This window comes from Aulostomus chinensis, chromosome 10, assembly GCF_037954235.1.
Source record: "Aulostomus chinensis isolate RoL2024-O1b breed Wild chromosome 10, RoL_Achi_v1.0, whole genome shotgun sequence".
Classification (NCBI taxonomy): Eukaryota; Metazoa; Chordata; class Actinopteri; order Syngnathiformes; family Aulostomidae; genus Aulostomus; species Aulostomus chinensis.
In genome coordinates, this window is record NC_141329.1 from 11347762 (window position 1) to 11364753 (window position 16992).

At 41.1% G+C, this 16992-nt stretch overlaps 1 protein-coding gene across 5 annotated transcripts in view; it reads right to left on the reverse strand.

The window, feature by feature from the left end:
- The window catches only part of LOC147254400 (uncharacterized), a 104638-nt gene extending 96477 nt beyond the window's left edge, over positions 1-8161 (reverse strand). For 2 of the 5 annotated variants that reach the window (XM_086216021.1, XM_086216020.1), the window contains exons 1-2: positions 8035-8152; positions 2277-2389 (exon numbers count right to left, since the gene is read on the reverse strand). In XM_086216021.1, coding sequence (XP_086072147.1) covers positions 2277-2389; positions 8035-8063 — 142 coding nt within the window. In that variant the 5' untranslated portion in view covers positions 8064-8152. Of the gene's footprint in view, positions 1-2276; positions 2778-8034 lie in introns of those variants that run through there. The other 3 variants (XR_015118156.1, XR_015118155.1, XR_015118157.1) reach the window with 2 other exon arrangements.
- Positions 8162-16992: the final 8831 nt, after the last annotated feature.

A 16992-nucleotide genomic window follows, 5' to 3' on the forward strand; every position in this document is an offset into this window, starting at 1 on the left:
ATTGGTGATTGTAGAGACAAATTTAAAAAAAGAAAGCAGAAGAGGTTTACTGACTTTCTATTATTATATCAAGCTCTACTTCAGTGCCATCATTGAATAGACAGGGTTCCATGGCTTATCAATCTTTAAACTATTACTCCAAAAAAAAAAAAAAAAGGAACTCTCTATTTTAGATTATTTTGATATCTATTGAGTTCCCTTTTCATTTCTGCACGCTAGTTTTTTAAAAGTTCCTCAGTTATGGAATGAATCTGAATTTGTTAATTATTCAGAAAGTAAATAGATATGTGCTGAAATCATGTCGAAAAGAAATCATGAGTTAAAATTTAAAAAAAAAAATCATGTGGTGTACAAAGCAAGAAGATGTTTAAGTCAAATTACAATTACATATCTAAGATAAACAACTTTTTTCATTTAAGTTTATATGTAGATATCTATTTTAAAATAAGCAATTTATAAGTTATATTACTGTGTCGTGTACACAAGTTCTGAACTACTATGATGGCAAAAACGTTGTTTCGATAATAAAATTCTCGTTCAGGAAAGAATCTTTCGGATGATAACCCGAGAAAAAAAAAAACACATAAAAATGGGCCTCTTATCACCCAGCTTCATTAAAAACTAAGGGACTAAAATCATTACTAAAACAGTAAGAATATAATATTATATGTAATTCAATTCTCTGAACTCCATAACAATACTGGAAGGCTGTGATAAGAATTGAAAATGGGATAATGGGGGAAACATTGTTCTCGTGTGAGAGGTTCCGTTCCAGTATTTCTGGTATGTCAGAGATGACGACAACAGGCAGAATACTGTAAACACATTCGAGTGTTGCTTACTAATGATGAGGCTGCAGGGGGAGGAAGTAATACTGAAAAAATAAAACGAAGAGAAAGTATTTACTTATGAGTGACATTTCGAAAGTCATTTCAAAGTCAAACGGTCAGCAAGAAATATGTAAAATAAAACTGAAACTATGTGGCTAATAAATAAGTCTGCCAATAGAAAATAAAGGGTGGATATTTTGCTTCCAGTTTTATTTTATTTCTTTTATACTTTGATATTCAATAGTGAATTAAATATCTTTGTATTTGACCTGTGTTTTAGCAATTTGGAGATATCACCTTAAGTCCTGCTATTTATAATTGCTATCTTTATATATTGTTGCATATTTTAATTGCATATTTTAATTGCAAACTAACACATGAATAAAGGATATTTCTGCAGATTTAATAATAATTTAAAATAGACACTATTTTCAGCTCAAATTCAGCGTTTTGCCCAAATTGTGACCGTGGCAGAACAAAAAAACAGAGCACTGGACACACAAAAAAGAAATAAAAATACTACTCGAATCTAATAACGATAATAATAATGTATTTGCGAAACTAGTTTCATGTGTTTAGTGTGCTCAGCTCACCTCCACAGTAATAATAAACCTGTCAACAGTAAGTCTCACAGGAGGCCACTGTTGACACTTCATTGTCAGTGGCAAGGCATTCTGGGAAAGCTAACAGAAGCGAACCTCAGGGGTTTTTAGGATGGAGGACAATAAGGCGACAGGTAAGCTGTTGGATGCAGTCGTCATTAAAAGCCACATTAATATCAATACAGGATCATTTATAATAGTGATAGAATTAAATTATTTGACTAAGTTTAGGTGAATTAAGTAGGTAATTGAGATGGCGTTATTTGAAAAGCAGACATCACGTCAGAGAAGCACAAAATGCATCTCTGATGTCAAATGAGTACATTCTTATTGCTCAAATTCAGCACCTGACAACAGAAAAAGCACCTCTGTAACATGAAAGAATTCATTCCAGACACTTATCGCCATAAACTTTAAATTTCATCACGTCTTTTGCACCTCAGCCGCAATCCTCCCCCACGTGAGCGCCCAGCCTACTCTGTGATTTTTTTCCTTATCGGAACCACGTGGTTCAGTTTGGGCAAGTTTGTCTTCCCTGAACACGTGTGTGAACATCCAAGCTGATCAACCGGAGCAGTTTCAGCACTGAAGGGAGCAGCGGGAGTTTCAGCACTTCAACCCCGCTGTAGGGGACACTAGCCGGATGGTGCAGTCTGTCATTCAGCCTGTCAATTAGCCTTTTTGCACAATCCCCCACCGGCACTAGCCCGTGTTTTTTTTTTTTTTTTCAAAATTCAGAAGACAAGCAAAGGAAAAAAAAAATCAGCGCATGCATTATCAGAAAACAGGAGTTTGAAGCAAGCAGGTGATGGAAATGAGTGTTTGGTATTTCCTGGGCACTGACCTGGACAGCACAGCAAACACAGCACCGGCCAGCCTCTCATCTTGGTCCTCTTCTCAGATTTCACACTCCAGCTCCCTCCTGACTGCCTTTTGAAGTTGGTCCCTCCACTATTTCTGAGGTACAAGTCGCCGGCAGAGGAGGGAATGAGGGGAGAGGAAGAGGGAGATAGATTGGGCTGAAGTCTGTTGTATACCCCCCTCCCCACTCCTTCCTGATCCTTCTCATCTTCTTCTTTTCTTTACTTCCCCCCACTAGCTGAAATCTGCACCTCCTCTTGCTCTTTCATAGCAGTAATCTCCCCACACACTCACTACTGAGAGAGAGAGAGAGAGAGAGAGAGAGAGAGAGAGAGAGAGAGAGAGAGAGAGAGGAGCAAAAAAAAAAAAGTCTCCCTCCTGTTCAAATTTAGAGGCTGGATTTCTGGCTGCAAGGCGAACTCTACTGGGCATGCCCACAACCGAGAGGCACTTTGTAATGAACACTGGCTTCCTCTCTTGTTCTTGCCCCCCCCCCTTCTCCTCCCTTACGTCGTTACCTCCCCTCCCACCCCTTTTCCTATAGCTCCCAGTTCAGCAAGAATCAGGAACGCTGCTTGGATCGAAGGCTACTCTGCTGCATGAAAAAGAAAAGTCAAGGGCAAAAAAAATGACAAGAATCAAAAAAATTGTTGGGTTCCAATATTAATAAATTATTTTTGTGCACATTAGTTGGTTTGCAGTGATGTTATATTTAATACAAAACGAATGGATATTTCTCTCAAAATGGGGAGGCAGACCAACAAAGTGCATTTTGATAGTGAAATATGCTCCTGTTCAGAATTAGCTGCATCATTTCTGCTACAGTAGCACGATAATCTAGGCCTACATGACGTCGCATTTACAGCCTCATGACTGATCTCACCAATCTACATCTCTATATGCCAGGTAAACAGCGTTAGTTTCTGTGGTCTTGGTGTAAGGTATTGTACAAGGTATTTCTAGTCATCCTCATGCCTGTGCTATCTCAGGCTTCGTGTGCTGACCCAGATTCTCCCGCGGCAAACTACCAGGACACCATGTATCAAAAACCAGGCTATGGAATGAGGACAGCAAGTTCAGCAAGTGACAGACAAAAAGCTGAAGAGACAGGCAGTGAAAATTGTGTCTGGATTTTCTACCCGGGGAAAACAGACATTAGAAAAGGCGAGTCATTGTTCACGAACAAATGCTTGGATAAAGCTAAAGCTTGATAGAATAATATTTCACATATTAGCCTTACAACCCCTCACCAGTGTAACCCAGCAGACATCCTGAAGAGAGGCTAATCCATCAGGACCATCTGAAGGCTGATAGGGGCCAGGTGGAGGAGGAGGAGGACGTCCAGACGGCTGCAGGCTTGACCCTAACAGGTCAGAGGTCATGGGAAACGACAGGTCAAATTGAAGATGAGAGGTCAATGCCACGGCTGGATAAGCCAGAGCTGCATGCGTCTGGGCGGCAGTGGCTGAGTGATTGTTGGGGGGGGGGGGGGCGTGGGTAGTGTAAAGAGATCAAAATTAAAAAGCTAGACAGTCGATCAAAGGGAGGAGAAGCATCGGTCAAGCTTGAAGGAGTCTCAGTCAAGCTTCCTGCACACCAATATTGCCGGAGCTGATTTAACTGTGGGATGGAAGGCCACGCAACGCTTCAAGAAGGCTGAATGTCATTGTAAGAGTAGTTTTGCTACATGCCATCCAAGAATGTCAAAAGGCTCAAGTGTTTATGCTGTTCCTTGAAGCTGCAGTGCCACTAGTCTATGTGTCTTTGTAATTGCAAGGCAATGATTTTGACAAATGGGAAGGACACATACTTTCAGACTGTCTCTCCTTGAAGGCATTCGCCCTGTTAAGCTTGGCTGTGCACAGTAAAAGTGACAGGAGAGGGCTCGAGAGAGAGTCAGAGCAACAATTTCAAGAGAATATTTAGGCCTTTAGACTTTTGAAGAGACACTCAGAAGTTTCACTTTTGATGTAGCAGATCACATAAATGTTAGTTACAGATGACCATGCAGTGGAGCTGGGCTCCAAATGGACATTGTGCAACTAAAATTTAAATTAAGAGCAGGGAAATAATATACAGTTTTCGTTACAAATAATCTCTGGTCCAATCGGTTCTTAGTGCCTTGAGGTTTGACCCATAACCCCTGTCGGTCCAGGTCAAAAGGATGTATAGATTTAAGCTAGAAGAGAGAGGGAATGAGAGCACTGTGAGCAGCCTTCAAACAATGCAGTGCTCATGGATGAAAAAACAAACAAATAAAACAGAAGAATTATGACCGAAGATGGCATAAAAATCCAGGCTAGAAAAGTAAAAGCATTGTAATAAAGACCTTCTACTTTTTCAAGCCAACCTTCAGTGACTGGACCTGGATTTTTTATGCAATCTTTCGTCATAATTCTTCCTCAAACCAGCATCATCAGTGACTAAACAACTCTTCATTAAGTTCTTGCTAGCTTAGACTAATTGCTCCTGAAACGTCAGCAGATTTTCTTTATGTCTTACGAGCCAAATCCTTTCCGACGAGGCCCCATTATGGTGGTTCTACAGCCTCCTGTGTCCAAACCATCTGAGCCTGCTCCTCTTAGCTTATACTGACTCATTAGCCCTCTCACCCAGGGTCTCTAAGGACCTGTGACCCTGACTATTGTCTTGCCCGGTCCTATCTTGACAAGAGCTCCAGCACCGAACAAAGCCCTGTCATTAACTCCAGCACGGCTGCCCCTCGGCCACAACCTTCAGCCCCCACAGCCTGTCTGGGATGAAATGAAGTGGGTCAGATAAACACGAGGCACCGTTCATCAACTTTTACCCCCCCCCCCCCCCCCCCCGGACAACCACCAGTCCACCGCCCCCGTTGCCTGAACAGGCCAGGGAGTAACAGACTGTTTACAGGCAATGAAGGAGCAGTGTCCGTCCACCTGCTCCCGTGCAAACACAGATGTCTGAGGAGTGTGTGTGTGTGTGTGTGGGGGGGGGGGGGGGGGGGGCAATAATGGCAGTGAGCACTATTATGTTTTCTCATTCTGTCAGTCAATAAAATAATAACAAGTATCCAACAAACTCCCCTGACATTTTGAACTTGCAGTGATGCCTGCTGCTCTCATTCATCAATTCTTCCCTCTACAAAAGGAAGGGCAAGAATTCTGGATATAATGTTGAGAATTAGCTCACTGAGAAATCTCTGTTATATAGGCCAGTCAAATATTTCACCATCACATATTTTCATTCAGTGTCATTTGAAGCATTGTGGAGGTTGTTGTTTTTTTTTAAATGTCTTAGAAAAGGTTTCCTTCAATTATTTAACAAAACATCAATTCTGGCAAAAAGAGAATATCAATTGAAAACCGCAAAAACAAAACCTATTTGTAAAAACAGAATTAAATATATCATTTATGGATTTAGTGGAATGCTCCGACATTTAAGTGAATTAGCTTGAGGACCACAGCCAGAAAAGTATTTCACCAATCCTCTCAATAAACTGCATAAAAAAAATCTGATGGACGAAGGCCAATAACACTGGCTAGATTAAGTGTGAGGAGAGCTGATTTTTAAGTAATTCCCCTGAAACACTTTCAAATATTGTTAAAACAATGAATTGATTATGCAAAGGTAGAGAGCTTTCCTCAATGGTTGCAGACAAAGCGTATTGACAAAATGTGCAAGACATTATTTGCAACATACATCTTAACGGTCTTTCTCCTTTTTTACCACAGCTGCATATTGTTGTAGCTGGGAGATTGGCCTTGTCTGTTTGTCTGGTTTACAGCTGCAACAACATGTGATACACAAGCTTATCAGCTGAGGCAGGGCAGACTGCTGCACATGACAGCAGTGGGCCAACTACAGTGATAAAGCGTGTTCTGGCCCATGAAACAACACTGAACATTTTGAGAAATCGTCAGATAAGGTGGTGATACACAGTCAAGACTTTCTGCTTCTGCTTTGCAGTGATGTGTGTGCGTGTGTGTGTGTGTGTGTGTGTGTGTGTGTGAGTGTGTGTGTGTGTGTGTGTGTGTGTGTGTGTGTGGGTGTGTAGAGTACACCCAGCCATGGACACATGGAGCACTAGCACCCCCATTCGTTGTGAGGTTGTACTGCTACAAGTCACACTAAAACATCACATGCTTTTCTTGTCTGTGTGTGTGTGTGTGTGTGTGTTTGTGTGTGTTGTCAAGTCAGTCATTATTAAACATTAAAAGTAACAAGTTAAGCCCCCCCAAAAGATCAGTTTGATCCTGATTTCTTTTCTTTTTTTTATTAAAAAAAAAATCGACACAGATTAAATGGTGGAGCTAATTACTTACTAGGGAAAAAAAATGAAAAAAGTATGATGGTGGTCAAACAACGGATGAAAATGTCAGTCCCACTTTGATGGATGTATACCTTGTTAACAGGTTAGTGTAACAATGGCTGCACAACAGATAGGAGGCTGTTACATATTTGCTATGAGCTATGGGAACTTGTTCCACAAACATTTAAAGAAAAGAAAGGAAAGGAAAAAGTTGCTGTAAGCATGGCAGCTGCCCCAGTGGTGGCTTAGAACACTCCAGTGAGTTTAGCCTTGAGATACTGTTGCTAGAGGATCCATGTCATGCTGGTAAGAGTGTAACATGTCAGCAAAGTCACAGGAATACTTTAAATGTGTTAAATATGTCAACATCTATTGGCGGCTGAATTATTCATATTATTATAATAGGGTCAGTTTTGTTTGGTGCCCTAGAGAGGGAAAAAAAAATCTCAGTGGTAAAAAAAAAAAAAAAAAAGTATTTCGCAAGATCCCACAAAGGTTTTGTGAGACTTTGCAAATTACAGTTGTTCTCTTTCACCCACTTTTTTAACAGAAGGATCTCAAAAAAGTATTTTTTTTTCCCTTTTTTGAATGATTGATTTTTATTCCTATCTATGTCCCCTCAGGCCTCTGTAGTTCTCAATTGAACTGAATAAAACATAGCTCCTTAAAAAAAAGAGGACCTCATACTTTAAGTTTAAAAGTGAGCAAATTACATAATCAGTGACCAAAATCCTTTAGATTGAATTGGACGGAAAGATTCAGAACAACAAATTAATTTGTTAGTTGCACTTCTAGCCAGAAAGCAGAGGGCCATCACACCTGAATGGTATGCAGCCACTATAAGTGTTATAAAATACATGTTTCAAGATACATATATTTGTTTTTTGGAGAAATCATCATCCTGTCTGTGTAAAATCTCTTTTCTAAATCAAAAAAAATACCGACGTGCTAAGTAATTCTAACGGCTAATTATAATTATTAATGTATAATAAGGGATTGCTACATGCCTTCTTCAATTTAAACACAGAAAATTCGTCAGCCATTTGACCATTCAAACATTCAAATGAAGTGCCAGTTCATGCAAAAGTTTATGTTGAGAATTTTGAATAAAATCAGTATGATTCCAGTGCAAAACAGTGTATTTTCACACAAAGTAGCTAAAAGCCAAAGCATGATCTAGTTATTGCTCTCTTTTTTTTCTCATGTTTTTTTGCCAGGATGCCTGTATTGTATTTGTGTATTTACTGGCAACAGTTCCACTGTAATTTCCCAAAAAGCCTCTACAGCACCAAATAGAAAAAGCAGCTTCCGAATGATCAATTAGATTGTTGCTCTGCCTCCTCCATTAGCTTCCAGCTAAACTAAATTAGCTACTTCAAACTGCATTGCTAATTCTCTGTAATCTTATCAAAAACATAGTTCTAAAATGAGAAATGATTCCATGACCTACCTTTTCAGCTTCAGTAGGACCAGTTCCATTTATAGAGTCAGGCAGGCGTGACCGAAGCCTTCCTCCTAAGGCAGGTTAGCCCAGCCTCTCTGAGCAGGATCACTGCAGCTCCACCTTTATAGTCTGGATCCTGCAACAGAGTGCAAAATGAGGGGATAGATTTCCAAGAGAAAACCTCAATTGATCCGACCTTGAAAAATAAATACATTGCCATCAATGAAGCTGATTGTTAATGCTTTTGTTGGCGAGGTGGAGGCGTGATTCCTTTCCAAACTGTTGGCATCAATCGCCGCGCTATTAAGAGAAACTTCTGTCATTACCCAGAGAGGGTTATCAATTCCAGGTTTCTGACTCAACACAGCAGTCAATACAGTGAAAGAGTGTTTGTAAGTATTTCATTCGAAGTCGAAGGCAGATGAGCATATTCATGAAAAATAGCCAACGTCCACTGAGAAGGTTGATCTTTAAGGCTTTTTAACTGCACTTTGCAAACTAATATTGGGTTTCCTGTGCTCTGTTGTTGGGCGGCCCCTCCTTCTTTATTGGGAAAAGGCCATGATGATTATTCAAACGTCTTATTGAGCTGCCAGAACAAGCAGCAGAGCAGACTGTTTAAAAGTTATAGCGGCTTTCATGCTGTGAAAAAAAAAGGAAGGAGGGGCCCAGCTGTCTCCTGGGGACCCCGTCACCGATAATTAGCAATCAATCACCTATTAGTTGAAGAGCTCCAAAAGAACAGGGAGAGCACTATTAGACTGCAAAGATTCACTGCTGTCCAATAATTGCTTCCTTCTGTTTGTTTATCTCACTGCCATAAACTAGAGCTGAGGAGGATCCTGAGGAAAAGATACTCTTAAATGTTTGCTCTGAACATTTAACAAGCGAGATCGAAAAGTAGAGCTTGAACGTTCATTTGTTTGATCAGCCAGCTTAGCTAAATACAAAATTACAACTCTCCTGTACACTGTCAAATTTCTTGAAGCCAATTTTACTTAAAATACAACAAACTCGTAATGAAACAGGTATAAAAGATCAAAATGCACAATAAAAACCAAGTTCATAACTGGGAAAATTTGACCCAACGATAAGAGTCATAGTCTTTGGAAGGAAAAAAAAATTATTAGAAAGTAAAATAATTTGTATTTGTAATAATTAGTATTACCTGTATTTTATATGTTGATTGTGCCTGGGCTTGTCTCAGAGCTTTTATTACACCAGTGATGGGAACGTTTACATTTGGAGACGGCTGTCCAACCTACCTCAGCCCCCTCAGTGTTGGTCCTCAACACAGTAGAGAGAGAATGAATAGGGAATGTTCTCTTTTCTTTTTGTTGGAAAGCACCAGAGAGGAAGAAATTGAACAAACCCTCTGGCCTCGATGGGGGGGGGGAGGAAGATGTTAGACAAGTTGTCCACCATCGTGTAGCCCAGGGGTGGGCAACCATGTGCCATGGAGGGCTGTGTGTATGCAGGTTTTCCTTCCAACCAAACACTTTCACAGCTGATTCCACTGATTAACACTCTTCTGTGGCTGAAGGTGTGTTAATCAGTGGAATCACCTGTGAAAGTGTTTGGTTGGAAGCAAAACCTGCATACACACGGCCCTCCATGGCACATGGTTGCCCACCCCTGGTGTAGCCTGTCTCCTAACCCAAGCAGGACACTGTAGGTGTGTCCCAAATCGCATACTTCCATACTGCATACTTCAAATTTTCATATTGAGTATACTAAGCATACTATGTACTCAATCGTGCAGTGTGTGAGTTTCGAGGGTGCACTGCTGTCCCAAATCACATACTGCCGCGCGGTGCACTCACCGGAAATGACGACGCGATGTCTTCTTCTTCTAGCCGATTTGTGACCGGCTAGCAGCCCATCAGCATCAGCTAATTACCGCCACCTTTTGCCTGCGCTTGTTTGTCGATTTTTGAAGCAGTAAAATTAGATCAGTAAAAAGAAAAGTACTGTAAATCAGTAAAACAGCAAAATGAACGGTCATCGCGCATTGTTACGCCACAATCAGCGCTGACAATGCAATGTCCTCCTTCTATTGGCTGAAGATGCAACGGTATGTATCGTTTATTTGTGGGATCTATTTAGTAAAATTTTTGGTGACAAGTCATTTTATTTTTTCAAACCCGTGTCCACACAGAACTTCAAACTAGTCCCCATTATTTAATGTAAAGGAGACTCTGTACAAGTCAGTGTCGACCGACTCTCACCACAGCTGTCCGCCATTTTTATCGATGAAATGAGTGCAGCGAGTGTCCACAGTCGCATACTCAAAATCTTGACCGATTTGAGCACGTCATCCGGGTACTTTTGCATACTCAATTTTCACATACTATCCAGACTTTTTTCCCATTTTGAGTTGAGTATAGTCAAAATTTTAAGTATGTAGTAAGGAAGTATGCCATTTGGGAGACACCATGTGTCAATGCCTTCACCCCAAATGTGTAAAAAGATGTCCAGGAAGTCCTTCCTTCCTGCTGCTGTCAAATTGTACAACCACTACTGCTCTCAATAGATATCCCCATCCCACCTCCCCACACACACACACACACACACACACACACACACACACCTTTGTGTACATATTGAACAATATAAACAACTTGTGCAGTATTTACATACCATACCTCCATGGACGTTAATTTCAATGCTTTCCCTGGTGTCCTACGGGTTCCACACTATAAAGTGTTATTTTAACACTTAGTAAGAGTTGGCATTTTAGCACTGTGTTTGGGTTTAAGTATTGACTCTGTGGGGAGTTGGGATTTGACACCTATGGATGCTTACTTTGCACCTGCCAGGGTGTCATATTTTCTCAACACCAATGCAGTGTCACTTTATAACTCTCAAGCAGTGGTTAGCTGATGACTTCTTGATGACCAACTAGGTGTTGGCTCCTAGCAGAATAAAATTGAAATCAGTTTATGAGTTTAGTAATTTTTATTTACAAAAAAAAAAGCATTAACAAAATAAAGCGCACCACAACACATTGAGATAAGAATAAGACAAGACTCAATTAGGCTGTATCACACCACCGTCACCGTTATTGTCCTTGCATTCAAGATCCAACGGAATTGGAGAGACTCCTCCAGCGGTGGACATAAAACAGATACTATAGCTAACCCCCCAACACATTTTGAAGCCAATGGAACAAACTGCAAGAGCAGTCTAGCTAACGTTCATTTTTTAATGTTCTTTTATTAATGTAAATAAGCAGAGAGGCAATTACAATAACATCATCAATACAAAACCCTGAGTTTAGCAAAGTTTACCTGAACAGTTTAATCCCAAATTTAGGTCTATGTCAGCCTGCAGTGCTGACGTCAGAAAATAATATTAGCTAGCTAGCTAACGTTAACTAGTTAATGAAAGCAAGCTGGCAATTCTTAGCACCATCAAATAGTTAAAACAAGATCATTAGCTATTATTAAGATTGTCACATGATTTAAAAGAGTAAAATACAACTATCTGTATCAGTGTGAGATAGTGTTACAGTGTAAATGTATATAACATTACTCACCTACTGAAAATTGAAAAAGCACCATGTCTTTGGTCACGAGCTAGACTCTAATGTTACTTGACCGTTCTTGCGTGACCCATTATGTCTGCCAGCAGTACTTTTGTAAGCAACACTGTCAGAGTTGATTTGCAGGAAATAACACTCACACATTCGACACCCAATTTTAAAAACCCTGTTGACAAGAGTGACATTAAAAATATTAGACTCTATATACAGTTAAATTAACTCCAATGAGTAACACTTTATACTCCCAACACTTGAACACAGAGAAATGAACTCTGCTGATTTTCAGTTAAGTGTTGGATTTAAGCCAATTAACACAACAAAATACACCAATGTTTGTTCTAGATTAAGTGAGGAAGATCGTAAACAACCAAAGTAATGGATTGTGTGCAAAAGTGTAACAATTTATTCAAAGGGAATAGACAAAAGTGAAATGGATCGGATGTATAGAATATCTTTTTTGTAAGAGAAAAAAGTAATTTGTTTCAGAGTTCCAAATTCCCAGGGAGTTTATGTAAACCAAAACAGCGTCCTCAGGTTCACCTCTTCAAGTGTGCTTTGATTTGTACTCATAGAAAAAGGTTTAATTGAGTCATGGAAAGTTGTTTTGGTTTTTTTTTCAACAACAAAGTTCATTTTCATCAAGTCAGAAAAAGAATAGTCAAAGCCAGTTCATCAGTTAGAGACACATTCAAATAGCTAAGGGGCCATTTTCTTGTTTGTCTCATCTGCAGAGGCGATTCTAGAGTCTGTGGGGGCCCCAAGAAAAAATAGCCCAGCAGCAGTTTTTTTTCAGGGGGTGTTTTACACACACATTTGGGTTTTTTTGTTTTGTTTTGTTTTTTGTGCCTGTAACAGTGTTTTCTCTATGTCGTGTGTCCAACCCCCTACCTGGAAGACCAGTGGGTTGCACTTTGTCAGGCCTCAGCCCTTCGACCTGTTCGACTGGTGTCTTACTCGGAGACTACGCTCCTGCCTCTATAGCTCCTGGGGTCACTGAGGCACACAAACCCCCCTGACCTCAACAAGGTGGCAATCCCTCAAGGGGAAAACTGAAAAACAATCAGTTCCATAAGACATATCTCAATTGGATGAGTCTAAAGCTCAAGTAAAATTTTTAACTAAGAGTAAGACTTTTCACCATATCCAATATTTACAAGTCTTCTGTGAGTTTCTATTACAACAGTATCCTGTTTCCCTTGGCAAAAAAGGTCTGCATCTAAAGCCCCTTTCACACTGCACCAAAAATGTGGGTCAACACGGGTTTTTGGGGACTCTGAAACGGTTGACTCGGCATTTTGACCTGCGTCGACTGACTCGCCAAGCGACCCAGGTTTTTAGCGGCTCGGCTCGGCTCGGCTCGCCTGCAGTGTGAAAATGGCAACCCGCGTCGTCTCAGGTTTCAGGCGACCTTCCTGTTGCATCCTGATTTTGTCTCTTAGCCGCCTGTCAGGCTTTGCCTGTACCTTCTTCGGCTCCCTTCCAGACGAGCCAAAAACTCCATCCTCCTTCACTGCATTAGCGCTCGGACATTTTCTAATCTACGCCAAGTTTGTATGCTTTGCAAAAGAGACAACATTGCAATGCACACAACGACAACGCTAACATTTGACTCTGAGATGTCCACGTTGTCGTTTGTTTTCCTCTCAGTGTTCCGGCGCACGTTTATGTGAAATTATGATGTTGTCAGTGCGATTGACGTACGACGGAGAAAAATACTGGCACGCAGCCCTCACAGCAAGAGTCCAGACCCGGGTCTTCTGGAAGCTCGAATGCGCCCTAATGCTGAGCAAATGCGAGTCCAAAAACCCGCGTTGACACACATTTTTCAGTGTGAAAAGGGTATAACAGACAAGTCATTGTTCCTCGGTCTGCCCTCTGCACCTACTTTGCTCGGCCTCATTTCTGTGCTTGTGTGACTGACAGACGCTCTTGTCCCACAGGCACACAGTGGGAGAAGAGCAGAACCCTAATTGGCTTAACAAAAATATATTTAAATGTATTTTATATGTAATTTTGATTTTATTGTTGATCTTATTTCGACTGATTTGTAAGAAGATTTTGTTTCACTGTCTCCTCAAAGTCTTCCCATTAAACTCCATTTAGTTGTGTTCTCTCCTGGGGTCTGTGAAATCTGACTCCAGTGTTAGGCTACAACGACATTGGGTCTTTTGCATACTAACAGTGATTGGATATTTACAGACAGGGTGAGGGGAGGGGGTTTCAGAGGAGCACATCATGTGAAACTACATGGATACACATGGACACGGAGGGAGAGAGATGAGGGAGAGAGATGAGGAAATGCCGAACTTGTGTCTTTTTTGGCAGCCGTCGCAACAACTGCGGTTAAATGCATTACTTTTTAATGCATTCATTTTGTGGGTAATCTATTTAAAAAACATCCTAAATTCTTAAATTTTCATCTGAGGGGGCACTACGCTCTTTTGGGGGGGGCAGTAATCCATCATTCAATCTCTATGGACGAAATTCTTGCTTGGTTTGTTCCACCGGCAAGCGATTTGAGACCAGCTATCAGGGGTCCCCTAGCAGCTCGGGGCCCCAAGCAGTTGCCTGCCTTGCCGGTTGTCAAGCTGCCCCCCTGCTCATCTGTAATCCAAAGGAAAAAATCCAGATGGAGGATCGAACACATCCAGTTCCTTGGTGTGGGTCGATGGCCTCCAATGGAATGGCAGCAGAGGAAGTCGAACACCTTCCTACTCTTGGAACACAGTCACCAACTCTCCCTTGCAGAGATCTGCCATAAAAAATAATTAAAAAGAACTGCATATGCACTGCACAATGTTCAATAAATGTCCATTACTTTACGGCATGTATGCAATGACCAGTATCTTGCAGTTATGTTATTTTCTTTACAACACAATGCTTAGCTAATTGTATTTACAGGTGAAACACAAAGCATAAAAGACACAGCAACAGCCTGGAACAGCTTTATTACATTGAAAGTGTGATCTTCAAGTTTTTAATCTACACCACATTTTGTTTTGTTTTATTTTTGTTCCAGACATTTACGGTCACTAAGCCCCCTCTTGTGGATTTAAGGAAAAGATGTTAGTATTATGAGGTGGCACAGTGGTGCAGTGGTTAGCACTGTTGCCTCACAGCAAGAAGGTTCCAGGTCTGGGGCACAGAATCTTTCTGTGTGGAGTCTGCATGTTCTCCCTGTTCCTGTGTGGGTTCTCTCTGGTACTCCAGCTTCCTCCCACAGTCCAAAGACATCAAGAGAGGACGAGGCTGATTGATACTCTAAATTGACTGTAGGTGTGGCTGTGAGTGTGAATGGTTGTCTCTCTCTATGTTTTGGCCCTATGATGGACTGGTGACCTGTCCAGGGTGAACCCCGCCTCTCGCCCGAAGGCAGCTGGGATAGGCTCCAGCCCCTCCACAACCCTTAACATGATAGGTGGTAGAAAATGGATGGATGGATGGATGGATGGAGAAGTTGGATTGAATATCCATGAAAATGGAGCCCATCTCTTATACCAGTAGTCCATATGTGTTGGCCCTGCGATGGACTGGCGACCTGTCCGAAAGCCACTGGGATTGGCTCCAACCCCCCGCGACCCTCAACAGGACAGCGAAAGAAAATGGATGGATGGATATTAGTATTATACCTTTGACATTTCCATCAGTAAACTATAATGTTATGTTGGTTATATGTGAAATACTGAACACTTCATATATTCAAAGCAGTGAAAATGTACAAATTTATACGTCTATATACGACAATATTTTTGCATCTTTCTTCTTGTATCGTAACATCATTACTAGAAATGCTGACATCCCATGACGGTTTGAAAATATGGTCAGCCTGTCACAATTTGTTTCTTGTGCTGCTCTTTTGAAACCAATCAATGGTGAGTGCTGACTGTTTTGTTTTACTTGCTCTGACCACAGCAGCAAACCATCTGTATTGCATGTCATGAAAGCAGTCACATTGGGCAACCATCCATGTCAAAGTCCACAAAATCTGTTTTCAGTGTTTGTGCCACTGACAGCTGCATGTTGCTATTTTCAGTGACAACCTCTTTCCTCAGACCTTTATTCTGCTTAAAAAAAAATACCCAATATTTATCAAAAAAGTTGTCCCATGGCAAATCTTAAAACAATGTTTTTCTTCGTTTCCACCAGACAGAAGTGAGACATCCGGGTGTGAAGGGAAAGGAGACTGGGTACAGTAGGAGTGTTCTTTCTTGCATCCCCAGCAGTTGACTGACATGTGATGATAACAGATGTCCTAGATGTGTGACTTAGACATGCCTACACCTGGTTTGATCTAATATGATGGAAACATGTTCAAAAATCTTATCTTGCCTGTGGTCACACCTGATATTTTTAGTACATCCTTGTTCTCCTCGTTGGGTTTCAGCTCTGCCCAACAAAGCAATGTCGGTGATGTAGACGTCACACACGTACCACGGCATAGTGGTGTGCAATAATGACAGTAATAGATCCTGAAGGATTAGAAAGTGTCCACCGTCTGCTGCCACTGCAAGAGAGATGCTTCAATCACGCCGGAGTTCTCTTTCTTGCATCTGTAGTTCTATGCTCATGCACAATTACGCTTGCTCATACACTCACCTCTGGGTTGAAGCTGCTGAAGTTAGAAAAGACACGCTTAAAGATGTTTTGGTCATAGAAGTAGCAAAATGCCAGTCATAAAAAAGAACTTTGAACTTAAAAGTCAGGTTTTTTTTTCTCCCCTTTCTTCATTTAAGGCTGTATCTTTGAAATAAGGAAACTTGTTTGGTAATGGCCCTTTGATGGACTGGCGACCCGACCAGGGTGAACCCCACCGCTTGCCTGGAGGCAGCTGGGATAGGCTCCAGCTGCCCCATGACCCTTAACAGGATAAAGGGTAGGAAAAGGATGGTTGGACTGGCGACCCATCCAGTGGGTGTTTTCATGTCACCTTGTGTGGTTATCTAAAGTACTAAAGCCTATGGCCTTCTTCACCATGAAAGGTGTCAGATGTCTTCTTTTCTCATCACCTCTGCCTGTAACAAAATGTTTTTTTATTCATCTGTTTGCTTGTCTTGTTTCCTGTGAAGATAAGAATTGTGAAACGGCCAATTTTGATGATAGGATACATGCAGATAGGAACACATTCATTGACAGTCTTGATCAATATCCCATCATCTTTTCCAGCTAACAAGGCCTGATATGGAGGTACAAACAGGGTCTTAGTATTTTGAAAATGTCAACATAGGTGAATGATATATTCCCTTTGATTTAGCAATTCATTTGTAGAGTAATGGCACACGTATTATGGTCAACTAGTCAGTCACTTGTCCAAACAGTTGCATAGGTAAGTTGTGACATTGGTTTATTCTACCTAGCAGTGTTAGACTAGGACGGACAGGGGGATTGAACCTGGATGAAAAACAATTTTAGCTCCAGTGCCA